Source organism: Lampetra fluviatilis, unplaced genomic scaffold (assembly GCF_964198595.1).
Source record: "Lampetra fluviatilis unplaced genomic scaffold, kcLamFluv1.1 SCAFFOLD_1219, whole genome shotgun sequence".
In the NCBI taxonomy this organism is placed as follows: Eukaryota; Metazoa; Chordata; class Hyperoartia; order Petromyzontiformes; family Petromyzontidae; genus Lampetra; species Lampetra fluviatilis.
In genome coordinates, this window is record NW_027620619.1 from 1 (window position 1) to 19902 (window position 19902).

At 57.5% G+C, this 19902-nt stretch overlaps 1 protein-coding gene across 1 annotated transcript; it reads right to left on the reverse strand.

Annotated features, from left to right (window-relative positions):
• Nucleotides 1-591: 591 nt before the first annotated feature.
• LOC144954159 (spondin-1-like) lies at nucleotides 592-19597 on the reverse strand (the record flags this gene model as incomplete). The annotated part of the gene is given in 11 exon segments (XM_078884725.1): nucleotides 592-674; nucleotides 677-731; nucleotides 1468-1544; nucleotides 1547-1668; nucleotides 2220-2284; nucleotides 3473-3621; nucleotides 4876-4995; nucleotides 6996-7072; nucleotides 8887-9017; nucleotides 15256-15362; nucleotides 18771-19597. Coding segments are annotated over 11 exon segments (1269 nt in total), but the record flags the coding sequence as incomplete, so codon positions are not given.
• Between the last annotated feature and the right edge of the window lie 305 nt (nucleotides 19598-19902).

Sequence of the window (19902 nt, forward strand, 5' to 3'; positions counted from 1 at the left end):
TGTGTATGTAAGTAAGTGTGTATGTGTGTGTATGTGTGTATGTAAGTAAGTGTGTATGTGTGTGTGTGTGTATGTAAGTAAGTGTGTATGTGTGTGTGTGTGTATGTGTGTGTGTGTATGTAAGTGTGTGTGTGTATGTAAGTAAGTGTGTATGTGTGTGTGTGTATGTGTGTGTGTTATGTGTGTGTGTGTATGTATGTGTGTGTGTGTATATGTGTGTGTGTGTATGTGTGTGTATGTAAGTGTGTGTGTATAGTGTGTGTGTATGTAAGTAAGTGTGTATGTGTGTGTATGTGTGTGTGTATGTAAGTGTGTGTGTGTGTGTAAGTGTGTGTGTGTGTATGTGTGTATGTGTGTGTGTATGTAAGTGTGTATGTGTGTGTGTGTATGTAAGTGTGTGTGTGTGTGTGTATGTGTGTGTGTATGTAAGTAAGTGTATGTGTAGGAGTGTGTGTATGTGTGTGTGTGTATGTGTGTGTGTGTATGTGTGTGTATGTAAGTGTGTGTGTGTATGTTGTGTATGTGTGTGTGTGTATGTGTGTATGTGTGTGTGTGTATGTAAGTAAGTGTGTGTGTAGGAGGTGTGTGTACCTTGCGAGCGAGCCTTTCGATGACGACCCGCGCCACGGGGGTGATGGCTCCGCCCTCGGGGTCGTAGAAGGGGCTGGAGACCCCTCCAGGGACGTGAGGGGACGGATCGGATCGGGGGGAGACGTGGGCAGGTTGGGGGACTGGGGGAGATGAGCATCGAAGATTCACTCATTCATTCATTCATTCACTCACTCATTCACTCATTCATTCACACACTCTCATTCACACACTCTCATTCACACACTCACTCACTCATTCACACACTCACTCACTCACCCACTCACACACCCACCCACTCACCCACACACTCACCCACTCACTCACCCACCCCCACCCACCCACTCACCCACCCCACCCACTCACCCACCCACTCACCCACTCACTCACTCACCCACTCACCCACCCACCCACCCACTCACCCACCCACCCACTCACCCACCCACTCACCCACATCACTCACTCACCCACTCACCCACTCACTCACTCACCTCACTCACCCACCCACTCACTCACCCACCCACTCACTCACCCACTCACCCACCCACTCACTCACCCACTCACCCACCCACCACTCACCCACCCACTCACTCACCCACTCACCCACCCACTCACCCACCCACTCACTCCACCACTCACCCACCCACTCACCACCCACTCACCCACTACCCACCCACTCACTCACCCACCCACTCACCCACTCACTCACTCACTTCACCCACCCACTCACCCACCCACTCACCCACTCACTCACTCACACCACCCACCCACCCACTCACTCACCCACCCACCCACTCACCCACCCACCCACTCACCCACTCACCCACCCACTCACCCACCCACTCACCCACCCACCCACTCACCCACCCACTCACCCACCTGGTAAGTGACTCCGCTGTCTGTCCCTGCGTCCCAGGGTATGAGGTCGTGAGTGACCCTCTGCACCCAGCCACAGCCTCTGTGCACAGGTTCTCAGCGGAGAGACCCACGACCCAGTCGGGGCTGGGCCCCATCATGGACAGGAAGCTCATCAGGTGGCGCGTGCGGTCCACCGAGAACTCCGCAGAGGGCGGGGCTCGTCTGGGCAGCGGGGGCAGCAGGAGGGGCAGCAGGAGGGGGCAGCAGGGGGCAGCAGGGGGGGCAGCAGGAGGGGCAGCAGGGGGCAGGGCGAGGTCGTCACGAGATGGTCATTGGGGCAGGCTGTGGAGCACGTGGTGGTGGTGGGTGGGGTGGTGGTGGTGGTGGTGGTGGTGGGTGGGTGGTGTGATGATGGTGGTGGTGAGTTGGTGGGGGGAGGTGAGTGGGTGGGTGAGTGAGTGGATTAGTGAGTGGGTGGATGATTGGGTGGGTGGGTTGGTGAGTGAGTGAAGTAGTGGGTGGTGAGTGGGTGGGTGGAGGCACTAGTTGGTAGTGATGTTTCTGATGATGTTGCTGATGATGCTGATGATGATGATGTTGGTGATGATGATGCTGATGATGATGATGATGCTGATGATGATGATGTTGGTGATGATGATGTTGGTGATGATGATGATGATGTTGCTGATGATGATGCTGATGATGTTGGTGATGATGATGTTGGTGATGATGCTGATGATGGTGATGATTCTGATGATGATGTTGATCCTCACACGCTGATTGGTTGCCATGCCGGCCATTGGGGCTTCATCTTGATGACTGTGAGCACCTCGTCACCCTGACGTCATCAGCAACATCATCATCATCATCAGCAACATCATCATCATCAGCATCATCATCAGCAACATCATCATCATCAGCAACATCATCATCATCATCAGCAACATCATCATCAGCAACATCATCATCATCAGCAACATCATCATCATCACCAACATCATCATCATCATCAGTAGCATCATCATCAGCAGCATCATCATCAGCAACATCATCAGCATCATCATCAGCAACATCATCAGCATCATCATCATCAGCAGCATCATCATCAGCAACATCATCAGCATCATCATCATCAGCAGCATCATCATCAGCAACATCATCAGCATCATCATCATCATCATCAGCAACATCATCATCAGCATCATCATCATCAGTAGCATCATCATCAGCAACATCATCAGCAACATCATCAGCATCATCATCATCAGCAACATCATCATCATCAGCATCATCATCATCAGTAGCATCATCATCAGCAACATCATCAGCAACATCATCAGCATCATCATCATCAGCATCATCATCATCAGTAGCATCATCATCAGCAACATCATCAGCATCATCATCATCATCAGTAGCATCATCATCAGCAACATCATCATCATCAGCAACATCATCAGCAACATCATCAGCATCATCATCATCAGTAACATCATCATCAGCATCATCATCAGCAACATCAACCCCCCCCACCCCCTACCCCCACCCCTCACCTTCCCCTCATCTCGTCCTCCAGGGACCGCGGTGAACCCCCCTCCCCCCTCACCTGCCCCCGCATCTCGTCCTCTAGGGACCGCGGGTGAACCCCCCTCCCCCCTCACCTGCCCCCTCATCTCGTCCTCCAGGGACCGCGGTGAACCCCCCTCCCCCCTCACCAGCCCCCGCATCTCGTCCTCTAGGGACCGCGGTGAACCCCCCTCCCCCCTCACCTGCCCCCTCATCTCGTCCTCTAGGGACCGCGGTGAACACCCCCCTCACCTGCCCCCGCATCTCGTCCTCCAGGGACCGCGGTGAACCCCACTCGGTCCACCCTGCGGACCCCCACCCCCACCCCTCACCTGCCCCCGCATCTCGTCCTCCAGGGACCGCGGTGAACCCCACTCGGCCACCCTGCGGACCCCCACCCCCACCCCTCACCTGCCCCCGCAACTCGTCCTCTAGGGACCGCGGTGAACACCCCCCTCACCTGCCCCCTCATCTCGTCCTCCAGGGACCGCGGTGAACCCCACTCGGCCACCCTGCGGACCCCGTCGCTGGCGAGGCTCCCCGCCTCCCACGGGATGAATCCGCGGCTGTGGGAGGCGCCGATGACGGCCGACCAATGGGGAGAGAACTCTGGGGGGGGGCGGGGCAAGGGGGGGGAATGGGGAGGGGGGGGAAAGGGGCGGGGCAAGGGGGGGGGAAAGGGGCGGGGCAAGGGGGGGGAGAGACACGGGGGGGGGAGACACGGGGGGGGGGGGAGACACGGGGGGGGGGGGGGACACGGGAGACACGGGGGGGGAGACACGGGGGGGGGACACGGGGGGGGGACACGGGAGACACGGGGGGGGGGGGACACGGGGGGGGGGACACGGGGGGGGGGGGGGACGACACGGGGGGGGGGGAGACACGAGGGGGGGGAGACACGGGGGGGGGGGGAGAGACACGGGGGGGGGGGGGACACGGGGGAAGTGAGACGAGGCGAGTTTGCATCTCCGACTTTGTCTCCGCGTGTCTCCCCCCGTGTGTCTCCGCGTGTCTCCCCCCGTGTGTCTCCGCGTGTCCCCCCGTGTGTCTCCGCGTGTCTCCCCCCGTGTGTCTCCGCGTGTCTCCCCCCTTGTGTCTCCGCGTGTCCCCCCGTGTGTCTCCGCGTGTCTCCCCCCGTGTGTCTCCGCGTGTCTCCCCCCGTGTGTCTCCGCGTGTCCCCCCGTGTGTCTCCGCGTGTCCCCCCGTGTGTCTCCGCGTGTCTCCCCCCCGTGTGTCTCCGCGTGTCCCCCCGTGTGTCTCCGCATGTCCCCCCGTGTGTCTCCGCGTGTCTCCCCCCTTGTGTCTCCGCGTGTCCCCCCGTGTGTCTCCGCGTGTCTCCCCCCTTGTGTCTCCGCGTGTCTCCCCCCGTGTGTCTCCACGTGTCCCCCCCGTTGTGTCTCCGCGTGTCTCCCCCCGTGTGTCTCCGCGTGTCCCCCCGTGTGTCTCCGCGTGTCTCCCCCCGTGTGTCTCCACGTGTCCCCCCGTGTGTCTCCGCGTGTCCCCCCGTGTGTCTCCGTGTGTCTCCGCGTGTCCCCCCGTGTGTCTCCGCGTGTCTCCCCGTGTGTCTCCACGTGTCCCCCCGTGTGTCTCCGCGTGTCCCCCCGTGTGTCTCCGTGCTGTCTCCGCGTGTCCCCCCGTGTGTCTCCGCGTGTCCCCCCGTGTGTCTCCGCGTGTCCCCCCGTGTGTCTCCGTGTGTCTCCGCGTGTCCCCCCGTGTGTCTCCGCGTGTCCCCCCGTGTGTCTCCGCGTGTCCCCCCGTGTGTCTCCGCGTGTCCCCCGTGTGTCTCCGCGTGTCCCCCCGTGTGTCTCCGCGTGTCTCCCCCCGTGTGTCTCCGCGTGTCCCCCCGTGTGTCTCCGCGCCTACTGGGGTAGTCTTTGGGGTGCGTCTGCTCCGACCAGTTTCCGTAGAACGTCAGTCGGTACTTGGCCGTGTCGCAGGCACAGCACTGTGGAATGGGCTTCTTCGTGTCATCCTCCTCCCGTCCTGCACACACACACACACAGACACACACACACACAGACACACACACAGTGACACACACACACAGACACACACACAGACACACACAGACACACACACACAGACACACACAGTGACACACACACAGACACACACACAGACACACACACACACAGACACACACACACACACAGACACACACACACAGACACACACACAGACACACACACAGTCACAGACAAAGGTCCCCCGTGTAGCCTCTGACAGTAATCGAGCAGCACCACGCCCGGCCGCCTTTGTCTCCCCAGTGCTGGCGATGTTCACTACACACAGCACCAGGTACTCAGTTAAGGCTGAGTGGACCTAGGGGAGAGACGGTGCCGGGCTGTCAAGTCCGAGTGGACCTAGGGGAGAGACGGTGCCGGGCTGTCAAGTCCGAGTGGACCTAGGGGAGAGACGGTGCCGGGCTGTCAAGTCCGAGTGGACCTAGGGGGGAGACGGTGCCGGGCTGTCAAGTCCGAGTGGACCTAGGGGAGAGACGGTGCCGGGCTGTCAAGTCCGAGTGGACCTAGGGGAGAGACGGTGCCGGGCTGTCAAGTCCGAGTGGACCTAGGGGGGAGACGGTGCCGGCTGTCAAGTCCGAGTGGACCTAGGGGGGAGACGGTGCCGGGCTGTCAAGTCCGAGTGGACCTAGGGGAGAGACGGTGCCGGGCTGTCAAGTCCGAGTGGACCTAGGGGAGAGACGGTGCCGGGCTGTCAAGTCCGAGTGGACCTAGAGGAGAGACGGTGCCGGGCTGTCAAGTCCGAGTGGACCTAGGGGAGAGACGGTGCCTGGCTGTCAAGTCCGAGTGGACCTAGGGGAGAGACGGTGCCGGGCTGTCAAGTCCGAGTGGACCTAGGGGAGAGACGGTGCCGGGCTGTCAAGTCCGAGTGGACCTAGGGGAGAGACGGTGCCGACCTGTCAAGTCCGAGTGGACCTAGGGGAGAGACGGTGCCGGGCTGTCAAGTCCGAGTGGACCTAGGGGAGAGACGGTGCCGGGCTGTCAAGTCCGAGCGGACCTAGGGGAGAGACGGTGCCGGGCTGTCAAGTCCGAGTGGACCTAGGGGAGAGACGGTGCCGGGCTGTCAAGTCCGAGTGGACCTAGGGGAGAGACGGTGCCGGGCTGTCAAGTCCGAGTGGACCTAGGGGAGAGACGGTGCCGGGCTGTCAAGTCCGAGTGGACCTAAGGGAGAGACGGTGCCGGGCTGTCAAGTCCGAGTGGACCTAGGGGAGAGACGGTGCCGGGCTGTCAAGTCCGAGTGGACCTAGGGGAGAGACGGTGCCGGGCTGTCAAGTCCGAGTGGACCTAGGGGAGAGACGGTGCCGGGCTGTCAAGTCCGAGTGGACCTAGGGGAGAGACGGTGCCGGGCTGTCAAGTCCGAGTGGACCTAGGGGAGAGACGGTGCCGGGCTGTCAAGTCCGAGTGGACCTAGGGGAGAGACGGTGCCGGGCTGTCAAGTCCGAGTGGACCTAGGGGAGAGACGGTGCCGGGCTGTCAAGTCCGAGTGGACCTAGGGGAGAGACGGTGCCGGGCTGTCAAGTCCGAGTGGACCTAGGGGAGAGACGGTGCCGGGCTGTCAAGTCCGAGTGGACCTAGGGGAGAGACGGTGCCGGGCTGTCAAGTCCGAGTGGACCTAGGGGAGAGACGGTGCCGGGCTGTCAAGTCCGAGTGGACCTAGGGGAGAGACGGTGCCGGGCTGTCAAGTCCGAGTGGACCTAGGGGAGAGACGGTGCCGGGCTGTCAAGTCCGAGTGGACCTAGGGGAGAGACGGTGCCGGGCTGTCAAGTCCGAGTGGACCTAGGGGAGAGACGGTGCCGGGCTGTCAAGTCCGAGTGGACCTAGGGGAGAGACGGTGCCGGGCTGTCAAGTCCGAGTGGACCTAGGGGAGAGACGGTGCCGGGCTGTCAAGTCCGAGTGGACCTAGGGGAGAGACGGTGCCGGGCTGTCAAGTCCGAGTGGATCTAGGGGAGAGACGGTGCTCACCTCTCTCGCAGAGCGACTTGGTGAGGGGTCCCTCCTCCTGGAACCAAATCACTCGCTTCTGCACCAAACTCGCCCTGCTCGCAGCAGCACCAACAACATCATCATCAGCATCATCATCAGCAGCAGCAGCATCATCATCAGCATCATCATCAGCATCATCATCATCAGCAGCAGCACCAACAACATCATCATCAGCATCATCATCATCAGCAGCAGCATCATCAGCAGCAGCATCATCAGCAGCAGCATCAGCAGCAGCATCATTTTCATCAGCATCATCAGCAGCATCATCATCAGCATCATCATAGCGGGTGGGTGAGTGACTGGGTGAGTGACTAGACGAGTGACTGGGTGAGTGACTGGGTGGGTGACTGTGTGAGTGAGTGAGTGGGTGAGTGAGTGAGTGAGTGACTGGGTGAGTGACTGGGTGAGTGAGTGAGTGACTGGGTGAGTGACTTGGTGGGTGAGTGAGTGAGTGACTGAGTGAGTGACTGAGTGAGTGACTGTGTGGGTGAGTGGATGAGTGACTGTGTGGGTGACTGGGTGAGTGACTGAGTGAGTGGCTGGGTGAGTGACTTGGTGAGTGAGTGACTGAGTGAGTGAGTGGGTGAGTGAGTGGGTGAGTGTCTGTGTGACTGGGTGAGTGACTTGGTGAGTGGGTGGGTTAGTGAGTGGGTGAGTGAGTGGGTGAGTGACTGTGTGACTGGGTGAGTGAGTGACTGAGTGAGTGAGTGACTGGGTGAGTGAGTGGGTGAGTGAGTGGGTGGGTGAGTGAGTGGGTGAGTGGGTGAGTGACTGGGTGGGTGAGTGGGTGAGTGAGTGGGTGAGTGAGTGGGTGAGTGAGTGACTGTGTGGGTGACTGTGTGGGTGACTGGGTGAGTGAGTGACTGAGTGAGTGACTGAGTGAGTGACTGGGTGAGTGGGTGACTGAGTGTCTGAGTGAGTGAGTAACTGAGTGAGTGACTGGGTGAGTGGGTGACTGAGTGACTGGGTGAGTGACTAGCTGGGTGAGTGAGTGACTCTGTGGGTGACTGAGTGAGTGAGTGGGTGACTCACGACAGGGAGACGCAGCCTGCCCCAGGGGGCGGGGCTTCCCAGCGCAGCGTCAGTGAGTGAGTGAGTGTGTGGGTGAGTGAGTGAGTGAGTGACTGGGTGAGTGTGTGGGTGAGTGGGTGACTGGGTGAGTGAGTGGGTGAGTGACTGGGTGAGTGAGTGGGTGAGTGACTGGGTGAGTGAGTGAGTGAGTGGGTGACTGAGTGAGTGGGTGACTCACGACAGGGAGACGCAGCCGGCCCCAGGGGGCGGGGCTTCCCAGCGCAGCGTCAGTGAGTGAGTGAGTGTGTGGGTGAGTGGGTGACTGGGTGAGTGAGTGGGTGAGTGACTGGGTGAGTGAGTGGGTGAGTGACTGGGTGAGTGAGTGGGTGAGTGACTGGGTGAGTGAGTGAGTGAGTGGGTGACTGAGTGAGTGGGTGACTCACGACAGGGAGACGCAGCCGGCCCCAGGGGGCGGGGCTTCCCAGCGCAGCGTCAGTGAGTGAGTGAGTGTGTGGGTGAGTGGGTGACTGGGTGAGTGAGTGGGTGAGTGACTGGGTGAGTGAGTGGGTGAGTGACTGGGTGAGTGAGTGGGTGAGTGACTGGGTGAGTGAGTGAGTGAGTGGGTGACTGAGTGAGTGGGTGACTCACGACAGGGAGACGCAGCCGGCCCCAGGGGGCGGGGCTTCCCAGCGCAGCGTCAGTGAGTGAGTGAGTGTGTGGGTGAGTGGGTGACTGGGTGAGTGAGTGGGTGAGTGACTGGGTGAGTGAGTGGGTGAGTGACTGGGTGAGTGAGTGGGTGAGTGACTGGGTGAGTGAGTGAGTGAGTGGGTGACTGAGTGAGTGGGTGACTCACGACAGGGAGACGCAGCCGGCCCCAGGGGGCGGGGCTTCCCAGCGCAGCGTCACGCGGCTCCGCCTCCTCGGCGCCGCCTCCGTCACGGCGCGCGAGCAGTCGCCCACGTGACGAGTGTCGTCAGGGTCCACCAGCTGGGGGTGGGGGGTGGGGGTGGGGGGGTGGAGGGAGAAGGGGGGTGGGGGTGGGGGGTGGGGGTGGGGGGTGGGGGGAGAAGGGGGATCGGGGGGTGGGGGTCGGGGGTGGGGGGAGAAGGGGGGTGGGGGGGTGGGGGTGGGGGGTGGAGGGAGAAGGGGGGTGGGGGGTGAGGGGAGCAGGGTGTGTGGGTGAGTGGGTGGGTGTGTGGGTGAGTGAGTGGTGAGTGGTGAGTGAGTGGGTGAGTAAGTGGGTGAGTGGGTGAGTGAGTGACTGGGTGAGTGACTGGGTGAGTGGGTGAGTGAGTGGCTGAGTGAGTGGGTAGGTGAGTGGGTGAGTGGGTGAGTGAGTGGGTGAGTGGGTGGGTGGTGAGTGACTGGGTGAGTGACTGAGTGAGTGAGTGGTGAGTGAGTGAGTGAGTGGTGAGTGAGTGGGTAGGTGAGTGGGTGAGTGGGTGAGTGAGTGGGTGAGTGGGTGAGTGAGTGGGTGAGTGACTGGGTGGGTGAGTGACTGGGTGGGTGAGTGGTGAGTGGGTGACTGAGTGGTGAGTGAGTGGTGAGTGAGTGGTGAGTGGGTGGTGAGCATCACCTGGAACCTGTCCACGATGTCTGAGTGCTGCTCACCACCGCTGGGTGAGTGAGTGAGTGGGTGACTGGGTGAGTGGGTGAGTGGTGAGTGAGTGAGTGAGTGGGTGACTGGGTGAGTGGGTGAGTGGTGAGTGAGTGAGTGTGTGGTGAGTGAGTGGGTGAGTGAGTGAGTGGTGAGTGAGTGAGTGGTGAGTGACTGAGTGGTGAGTGAGGGGTGAGTGAGTGGTGGGTGAGTGGTGAGTGAGTGGTGAGTGAGTGGGTGGGTGAGTGAGTGAGTGGTGAGTGAGTGAGTGGTGAGTGACTGAGTGAGTGGTGAGTGAGTGGGTGAGTGAGTGGTGAGTGGGTGTGGAGTGGGTGGTGAGTGAGTGAGTGTGTGAGTGGTGAGTGAGTGGTGAGTGAGTGGTGAGTGAGTGGTGAGTGACTGAGTGGTGAGTGAGTGGTTGGTGAGTGGTGAGTGAGTGGTGAGTGAGTGGTGAGTGAGTGAGTGGGTGGTGAGTGAGTGAGTGGGTGGGTGGGTGAGTGACTGAGTGAGTGAGTGGTGAGTGGGTGAGTGAGTGAGTGGTGAGTGAGTGGGTGAGTGAGTGGTGAGTGAGTGGTGAGTGAGTGAGTGAGTGTGAGTGGTGAGTGAGTGGTGAGTGAGTGGGTGAGTGAGTGAGTGAGTGTGAGTGGTGAGTGAGTGGTGAGTGAGTGGTGAGTGAGTGAGTGAGTGTGAGTGGTGAGTGAGTGGTGAGTGAGTGGTGAGTGAGTGAGTGAGTGTGAGTGGTGAGTGAGTGGTGAGTGAGTGGGTGAGTGAGTGAGTGAGTGGTGAGCATCACCTGGAATCTGCCCACGAAGTCTGAGTGTTGCTCACCACCGCTGGGGGAGTGAGTGAGTGAGTGGTGAGTGATTGGTGAGTGAGTGAGTGGTGAGTGACTGAGTGGTGAGTGAGGGGTGAGTGAGTGGTGGGTGAGTGGTGAGTGAGTGGTGAGTGAGTGGGTGGGTGAGTGAGTGGTGAGTGAGTGAGTGGTGAGTGACTGAGTGAGTGGTGAGGGAGTGGTGAGTGAGTGGTGAGTGAGTGTGTGAGTAGTGAGTGAGTGGTGGGTGGTGAGTGAGTGGGTGGTGAGTGAGTGGGTGAGTGAGTGGGTGGTGAGTGAGTGAGTGTGTGAGTGGTGAGTGAGTGTGTGAGTGGTGAATGAGTGGTGGGTGGTGAGTGGGTGAGTGAGTGAGTGAGTGGGTGAGTGAGTGTGTGGTGAGTGAGTGAGTGGGTGAGTGAGTGGTGAGTGAGTGAATGAGTGAGTGGTGAGTGAGTGGTGAGTGGGTGGTGAGTGAGTGGTGAGTGAGTGAGTGAGTGTGTGAGTGGTGAGTGAGTGTGTGAGTGGTGAGTGAGTGGTGGGTGGTGAGTGGGTGAGTGAGTGAGTGGGTGAGTGAGTGTGTGGTGAGTGAGTGGGTGAGTGAGTGGTGAGTGAGTGGGTGAGTGAGTGGTGAGTGAGTGGGTGAGTGAGGGGTGAGTGAGTGGTGGGTGAGTGGTGAGTGAGTGGTGAGTGAGTGGGTGGGTGAGTGAGTGGTGAGTGAGTGAGTGGTGAGTGACTGAGTGAGTGGTGAGGGAGTGGTGAGTGAGTGGTGAGTGAGTGTGTGAGTAGTGAGTGAGTGGTGGGTGGTGAGTGAGTGGGTGGTGAGTGAGTGTGTGAGTGGTGAGTGAGTGGGTGAGTGAGTGAGTGAGTGGTGAGTGACTGAGTGGTGAGTGAGGGGTGAGTGAGTGGTGGGTGAGTGGTGAGTGAGTGGTGAGTGAGTGGGTGGGTGAGTGAGTGGTGAGTGAGTGAGTGGTGAGTGACTGAGTGAGTGGTGAGTGAGTGGTGAGTGATTGGTGAGTGAGTGAGTGGTGAGTGACTGAGTGGTGAGTGAGGGGTGAGTGAGTGGTGGGTGAGTGGTGAGTGAGTGGTGAGTGAGTGGGTGGGTGAGTGAGTGGTGAGTGAGTGAGTGGTGAGTGACTGAGTGAGTGGTGAGGGAGTGGTGAGTGAGTGGTGAGTGAGTGTGTGAGTAGTGAGTGAGTGGTGGGTGGTGAGTGAGTGGGTGAGTGAGTGGGTGGTGAGTGAGTGAGTGTGTGAGTGGTGAGTGAGTGTGTGAGTGGTGAGTGAGTGGTGGGTGGTGAGTAGGTGAGTGAGTGTGTGGTGAGTGAGTGGGTGAGTGAGTGGTGAGTGAGTGGGTGAGTGAGTGGTGAGTGAGTGGGTGAGTGAGTGGTGAGTGAGTGGGTGAGTGAGTGGTGAGTGAGTGGTGAGTGGGTGAGTGAGTGTGTGGTGAGTGAGTGGGTGAGTGAGTGGTGAGTGAGTGGGTGAGTGAGTGGTGAGTGAGTGGTGAGTGGGTGGTGAGTGAGTGGTGAGTGAGTGGTGAGTGAGTGAGTGTGTGAGTGGTGAGTGAGTGAGTGAGTGGTGAGTGAGTGGTGGGTGGTGAGTGGGTGAGTGAGTGAGTGGGTGAGTGAGTGTGTGGTGAGTGAGTGGGTGAGTGAGTGGTGAGTGAGTGGGTGAGTGAGTGGTGAGTGAGTGGGTGAGTGAGGGGTGAGTGAGTGGTGGGTGAGTGGTGAGTGAGTGGTGAGTGAGTGGGTGGGTGAGTGAGTGGTGAGTGAGTGAGTGTGTGAGTGGTGAGTGAGTGTGTGAGTGGTGAGTGAGTGGTGGGTGGTGAGTGGGTGAGTGAGTGAGTGGGTGAGTGAGTGTGTGGTGAGTGAGTGGGTGAGTGAGTGGTGAGTGAGTGGGTGAGTGAGTGGTGAGTGAGTGGGTGAGTGAGGGGTGAGTGAGTGGTGGGTGAGTGGTGAGTGAGTGGTGAGTGAGTGGGTGGGTGAGTGAGTGGTGAGTGAGTGAGTGGTGAGTGACTGAGTGAGTGGTGAGGGAGTGGTGAGTGAGTGGTGAGTGAGTGTGTGAGTAGTGAGTGAGTGGTGGGTGGTGAGTGAGTGGGTGGTGAGTGAGTGTGTGAGTGGTGAGTGAGTGGGTGAGTGAGTGAGTGAGTGGTGAGTGACTGAGTGGTGAGTGAGGGGTGAGTGAGTGGTTGGTGAGTGGTGAGTGAGTGGTGAGTGAGTGGGTGGGTGAGTGAGTGGTGAGTGAGTGAGTGGTGAGTGACTGAGTGAGTGGTGAGGGAGTGGTGAGTGAGTGGTGAGTGAGTGTGTGAGTAGTGAGTGAGTGGTGGGTGGTGAGTGAGTGGGTGGTGAGTGAGTGTGTGAGTGGTGAGTGAGTGGGTGAGTGAGTGAGTGGTGAGTGACTGAGTGGTGAGTGAGGGGTGAGTGAGTGGTTGGTGAGTGGTGAGTGAGTGGTGAGTGAGTGGGTGGGTGAGTGAGTGGTGAGTGAGTGAGTGGTGAGTGACTGAGTGAGTGGTGAGGGAGTGGTGAGTGAGTGGTGAGTGAGTGTGTGAGTAGTGAGTGAGTGGTGGGTGGTGAGTGAGTGGGTGGTGAGTGAGTGTGTGAGTGGTGAGTGAGTGGGTGAGTGAGTGAGTGGTGAGTGACTGAGTGGTGAGTGAGGGGTGAGTGAGTGGTTGGTGAGTGGTGAGTGAGTGGTGAGTGAGTGGGTGGGTGAGTGAGTGGTGAGTGAGTGAGTGGTGAGTGACTGAGTGAGTGGTGAGGGAGTGGTGAGTGAGTGGTGAGTGAGTGTGTGAGTAGTGAGTGAGTGGTGGGTGGTGAGTGAGTGGGTGGTGAGTGAGTGTGTGAGTGGTGAGTGAGTGTGTGAGTGGTGAGTGAGTGGTGGGTGGTGAGTGGGTGAGTGAGTGAGTGGGTGAGTGAGTGTGTGGTGAGTGAGTGGGTGAGTGAGTGGTGAGTGAGTGGGTGAGTGAGTGGTGAGTGAGTGGTGAGTGGGTGGTGAGTGAGTGGTGAGTGAGTGGTGAGTGAGTGGTGAGTGGTGAGTGAGTGGGTGAGTGAGTGTGTGGTGAGTGAGTGGTGAGTGAGTGGTGAGTGAGTGGTGAGTGGGTGGTGAGTGAGTGGTGAGTGAGTGGTGAGTGAGTGGTGAGCATCACCTGGAACCTGCCCACGAAGTCTGAGTGTTGCTCACCACCGCTGGGTGAGTGAGTGAGTGGGTGAGTGAGTGGGTGGTGAGTGAGTGGTGAGTGAGTGAGTGGGTGACTGGGTGAGTGGGTGACTGGGTGAGTGGGTGAGTGGTGAGTGAGTGAGTGGGTGAGTGAGTGGGTGAGTGAGTGAGTGGTGAGTGAGTGAGTGGTGAGTGGTGGGTGAGTGAGTGGGTGAGTGAGTGGTGAGTGAGTGAGTGGTGAGTGAGTGGTGAGTGGGTGAGTGGTGAGTGAGTGGTGAGTGGGTGAGTGGTGAGTGAGTGGTGAGTGAGTGAGTGGTGAGTGAGTGGTGGGTGAGTGAGTGGTGAGTGAGTGGTGGGTGAGTGAGTGGTGAGTGACTGGTGGGTGAGTGAGTGGTGAGTGAGTGGTGAGTGAGTGGTGAGTGAGTGAGTGGTGAGTGAGTGGTGAGTGAGTGAGTGAGTGGTGAGTGAGCGGTGAGTGAGTGAGTGGGTGAGTGAGTGGGTGAGTGTGTGAGTAAGTGAGTGGGTGAGTGAGTGAGTGAGTGGTGAGTGAGTGAGTGTGTGAGTGAGTGAGTGACTGAGTGAGTGACTGAGTGAGTGGCTGAGTGAGTGAGTGAGTGGTGAGTGAGTGGTGAGTGGGTGGTGAGTGAGTGGTGAGTGAGTGGTGAGTGAGTGAGTGAGTGGTGAGTGAGTGAGTGGGTGAGTGAGTGGTGAGTGAGTGAGTGAGTGTGTGAGTGAGTGAGTGACTGAGTGAGTGGCTGAGTGAGTGAGTGAGTGGGTGAGTGAGTGAGTGAGTGGTGAGTGAGTGAGTGTGTGAGTGGTGAGTGAGTGAGTGTGTGAGTGAGTGAGTGTGTGAGTGAGTGAGTGAGTAACTGAGTGAGTAGCTGAGTGAGTGAGTGAGTGGTGAGTGAGTGAGTGTGTGAGTGAGTGTGTGGTGAGTGAGTGGGTGAGTGAGTGAGTGGTGGGTGGTGAGTGAGTGAGTGGGTGGTGAGTGAGTGAGTGAGTGGGTGAGTGAGTGGTGAGTGAGTGAGTGGGTGAGTGGTGAGTGAGTGGTGGGTGGTGAGTGAGTGGTGGGTGGTGAGTGGTGAGTGAGTGGTGAGTGGTGAGTGAGTGGTGAGCATCACCTGGAACCTGCCCACGAAGTCTGAGTGTTGCTCACCACCGCTGGGTGAGTGAGTGAGTGAGTGAATGAGTGAGTGGTGAGTGAGTGAGTGGGTGAGTGAGTGGTGGGTGAGTGAGTGGGTGAGTGTGTGAGTGGTGAGTGAGTGGGTGAGTGAGTGGGTGAGTGAGTGGTGAGTGAGTGGTGAGTGAGTGGTGAGTGAGTGAGTGGGTGATTGAGTGGGTGAGTGAGTGGTGAGTGAGTGGTGAGTGAGTGAGTGGTGAGTGAGTGAGTGGGTGAGTGAGTGGTGAGTGAGTGAGTGAGTGGGTGAGTGAGTGGGTGAGTGAGTGGTGAGTGAGTGAGTGAGTGGGTGAGTGAGTGGGTGAGTGAGTGAGTGGTGAGTGAGTGGTGAGTGAGTGAGTGGTGAGTGAGTGGCGAGTGAGTGGTGAGTGAGTGGTGAGTGAGTGGTGAGCATCACCTGGAATCTGCCCACGAAGTCTGAGTGCTGCTCACCACCGCTGGGTGAGTGAGTGAGTGAGTGGTGAGTGAGTGGTGAGTGAGTGGTGAGCATCACCTGGAACCTGCCCACGAAGTCTGAGTGCTGCTCACCACCACTTCCCTCACGAATGGAGATCATCGTGAACCCGCGGAAGAACGAGGGGGGGGCAGCCGACAGCGTCACTGGGGGGGGGGGGGGGGAAGAGGTGAGGGGGGGGGCACGTGGTGGTGGTGGTGGTGTTGGTCACGTGGTGGTGGTGGGGGTCACGTGGTGGGTCACGTGGTGGGGGTCACGTGGTGGTGGTGGTGTTGGTCACGTGGTGGTGGGGTCACGTGGTGGTGGTGTTGGTCACGTGGTGGTGGGGGGTCACGTGGTGGTGGTGTTGGTCACGTGGTGGTGGGGGTCACGTGGTGGTGGTGTTGGTCACGTGTTGGTGGTGGGGGTCACGTGGTGGTGGTGGTGGGGGGCACGGGGCGGTGGTGGTGTTGGTCACGTGGTGGTGGTGGGGGTCACGTGGTGGTGGGGGTCACGTGGTGGGTCACGTGGTGGTGGGGGTCACGTGGTGGTGGTGGGGGTCACGTGGTGGTGGGGGTCACGTGGTGGTGGGGGTCACGTGGTGGCGGGGGTCACGTGGTGGTGGGGGGTCACGTGGTGGTGGTGGGGGTCACGTGGTGGTGGTGGTGGGGGTCACGTGGTGGTGGGGGTCACGTGGTGAAGGGGGTCACGTGGTGGTGGTGGTCACGTGGTGGTGGGGGTCACGTGGTGGTGGTGGGGGTCACGTGGTGGTGGTGGTGGGGGTCACGTGGTGGTGGTGGGGGTCACGTGGTGGTGGTGGTGGGGGTCACGTGGTGGTGGTGGGGGTCACGTGGTGGTGGTGGTGGGGGTCACCTGGTGGTGGTGGGGGTCACGTGGTGGTGGTGGTGGGGGTCACGTGGTGGTGGTGGGGGTCACGTGGTGGTGGTGGTGGGGGTCACGTGGTGGTGGTGGGGGTCACGTGGTGGTGGTGGTGGGGGTCACCTGGTGGTGGTGGGGGTCACGTGGTGGTGGTGGTGGGGGTCACGTGGTGGTGGTGGGGGTCACGTGGTGGTGGTGGTGGGGGTCACCTGGTGGTGGTGGGGGTCACGTGGTGGTGGTGGTGTTGTGAGTGGGCAGTCTACATTATAGACTGCCAGTACACTCACTCAGCTTAATAACCAGGCTACAGTCTACATTATAGACTGCCAGTACACTCACCCAGCTTAATAACCAGACTACAGTCTACATTATAGACTGTCAGTGCACTCACCCAGCTTAATAACCAGACTACAGTCTACATTATAGACTGCCAGTACACTCACCCAGCTTAATAACCAGGCTACAGTCTACATGATAGACTGTCAGTACACTCACCCAGCTTAACCAGGCTACAGTCTACATTATAGACTGCCAGTACACTCACCCAGCTTAATAACCAGGCTACAGTCTACATTATAGACTGCCAGTACACTCACCCAGCTTAATAACCAGACTACAGTCTACATTATAGACTGTCAGTGCACTCACCCAGCTTAATAACCAGACTACAGTCTACATGATAGACTGCCAGTACACTCACCCAGCTTAATAACCAGACTACAGTCTACATTATAGACTGTCAGTGCACTCACCCAGCTTAATAACCAGGCTACAGTCTACATGATAGACTGTCAGTACACTCACCCAGCTTAACCAGGCTACAGTCTACATTATAGACTGCCAGTACACTCACCCAGCTTAATAACCAGGCTACAGTCTACATTATAGACTGTCAGTACACTCACCCAGCTTAATCACCAGGATACAGTCTACATTATAGACTGCCAGTACACTCACCCAGCTTAATAACCAGGCTACAGTCTACATTATAGACTGCCAGTACACTCACCCAGCTTAATAACCAGGCTACAGTCTACATTATAGACTGCCAGTACACTCACCCAGCTTAATAATCAGGCTACAGTCTACATTATAGACTGCCAGTACACTCACCCAGCTTAATAACCAGGCTACAGTCTACATTATAGACTGTCAGTACACTCACCCAGCTTAATAACCAGGCTACAGTCTACATTATAGACTGTCAGTACACTCACCCAGCTTAATAACCAGGCTACAGTCTACATTATAGACTGCCAGTACACTCACCCAGCTTAATAACCAGGCTACAGTCTACATTATAGACTGTCAGTACACTCACCCAGCTTAATAACCAGGCTACAGTCTACATTATAGACTGCCAGTACACTCACCCAGCTTAATAATCAGGCTACAGTCTACATTATAGACTGCCAGTACACTCACCCAGCTTAATAACCAGGCTACAGTCTACATTATAGACTGTCAGTACACTCACCCAGCTTAATAACCAGGCTACAGTCTACATTATAGACTGTCAGTACACTCACCCAGCTTAATAACCAGGCTACAGTCTACATTATAGACTGTCAGTACACTCACCCAGCTTAATAACCAGGCTACAGTCTACATTATAGACTGTCAGTACACTCACCCAGCTTAATAACCAGGCTACAGTCTACATTATAGACTGTCAGTACACTCACCCAGCTTAATAACCAGGCTACAGTCTACATTATAGACTGTCAGTACACTCACCCAGCTTAATAACCAGGCTACAGTCTACATTATAGACTGTCAGTGCACTCACCCAGCTTAATAACCAGGCTACAGTCTACATTATAGACTGTCAGTGCACTCACCCAGCTTAATAACCAGGCTACAGTCTACATTATAGACTGTCAGTACACTCACCCAGCTTAATAACCAGGCTACAGTCTACATGATAGACTGTCAGTACACTCACCCAGCTTAATAACCAGGCTACAGTCTACATTATAGACTGTCAGTACACTCACCCAGCTTAATCACCAGGCTACAGTCTACATTATAGACTGCCAGTACACTCACCCAGCTTAATAACCAGGCTACAGTCTACATTATAGACTGTCAGTACACTCACCCAGCTTAATAACCAGGATACAGTCTACATTATAGACTGTCAGTACACTCACCCAGCTTAATAACCAGGCTACAGTCTACATCATAGACTGTCCGTAACACACACAGTCTACAGTATACATTATAGACTGTCAGTAACACACAGGCTACAGTCTACATTATAGACTGTCAGTAACACACAGTCTACATTATAGACTGTCAGTGACACACAGGCTACAGTCTACATTATAGACTGCCAGTACACCCAGCTTAATAACCAGGCTACAGTCAGTGACACACACAGGCTACAGTCTACATTATAGACTGTCAGTGACACACACAGGATACACACAGGATACAGTCTACATTATAGACTGTCAGTGACACACACAGGATACAGTCTACATTATAGACTGTCAGTGACACACACAGGATACACACAGGATACAGTCTACATTATAGACTGTCAGTGACACACAGGACACACACAGGATACAGTCTACATTATAGACTGTCAGTGACACACACAGGATACACACAGGATACAGTCTACATTATAGACTGTCAGTGACACACACAGGATACAGTCTACATTATAGACTGCCAGTACAACTCACCGAGGTAGGAATGCCCCGGTCTGTACGTTCTTGGGTCCCCCTCGATCCGCAGAGCGAATCCGCTGAGATCGGCTCCGTCTCTCCGTGCGAGGCCCCCCACGAGCCCCCCACTCTCCTCGTCTCTCTCTGAGGGGGCCCCCCGAACCTCCCGCAGGGAGCAGCCCTCGTTAGGGGGTCCCGGGACCCCCTCGGGCATTGCCCCCATCACCGTGGACAGAGCAGCGATGATGATGATGGTGGCGGTGGTGGTGATGGTGATGTGGTTGTTTATTAGGTGTGACATTGTGGTGGGTGGGTGAGTGGGTGAGTTAGTGGTTGAGTGAGTGGGTGAGTGAGTGGTTGAGTGAGTGGGTGAATGAGTGGGGGACTGAGTGGGTGGGTGAGTGAGTGCGTGAGCGAGTGGGTGAGTGAGTGGCAAAGTCTGTGGGTGAGTGAGTGGGTGAGTGAGTGGTTGAGCGAGTGAGTGGGTGAGTGAGAGGGTTAGTGAGTGAGTGGGTGGGTGAGTGGGTGAGTGAGTGGTTGAGTGAGTAGGTGAGTGAGTGGGTGAGTGGGTGAATGAGTGGGGGAGTGAGTGGGTGGGTGAGTGAGTGCGTGAGTCTGTGGGTGAGTGAGTGGGTGAGTGGGTGAATGAGTGGGTGAGTGGGTGAGTGAGTGGTTGAGTGAGTGGGTGAGTGGGTGAATGAGTGGGGGACTGAGTGGGTGAGTGAGTGAGTGCGTGAGTGGGTGGGTGAGTTAGTGGTTGAGTGAGTGGGAGAGAGAGTGGGAGAGAGTGGGAGAGTGGGTTGGTAGGAGAGAGTGAGAGAGAGAGAGTGAGTGGGAGAGTGGGTGGGAGAGTGGGTGGGAGAGTGGGTGGGAGAGTGGGTGGGAGAGTGGGTGGGAGAGTGGGTGGGAGAGTGGGTGGGAGAGTGGGTGGGAGAGTGGGAGAGCGGGCGGGTGCCTGGGAGAGAGAGAGTGGGAGAGAGAGTGAGAGAGAGTGGGTGGGAGAGAACGCTACACGAATTTGCGTGGATAGAAGAGAGAGAGAGAGAGAGCGAGTGGGTGACAGAGTGAGTGAGAGAGTGAATGGGAGAGAAAGTGGGTGGGAGAGTGGGTGGGAGAGTGGGTGGGAGAGTGGGTGGGAGAGTGGGAGAGA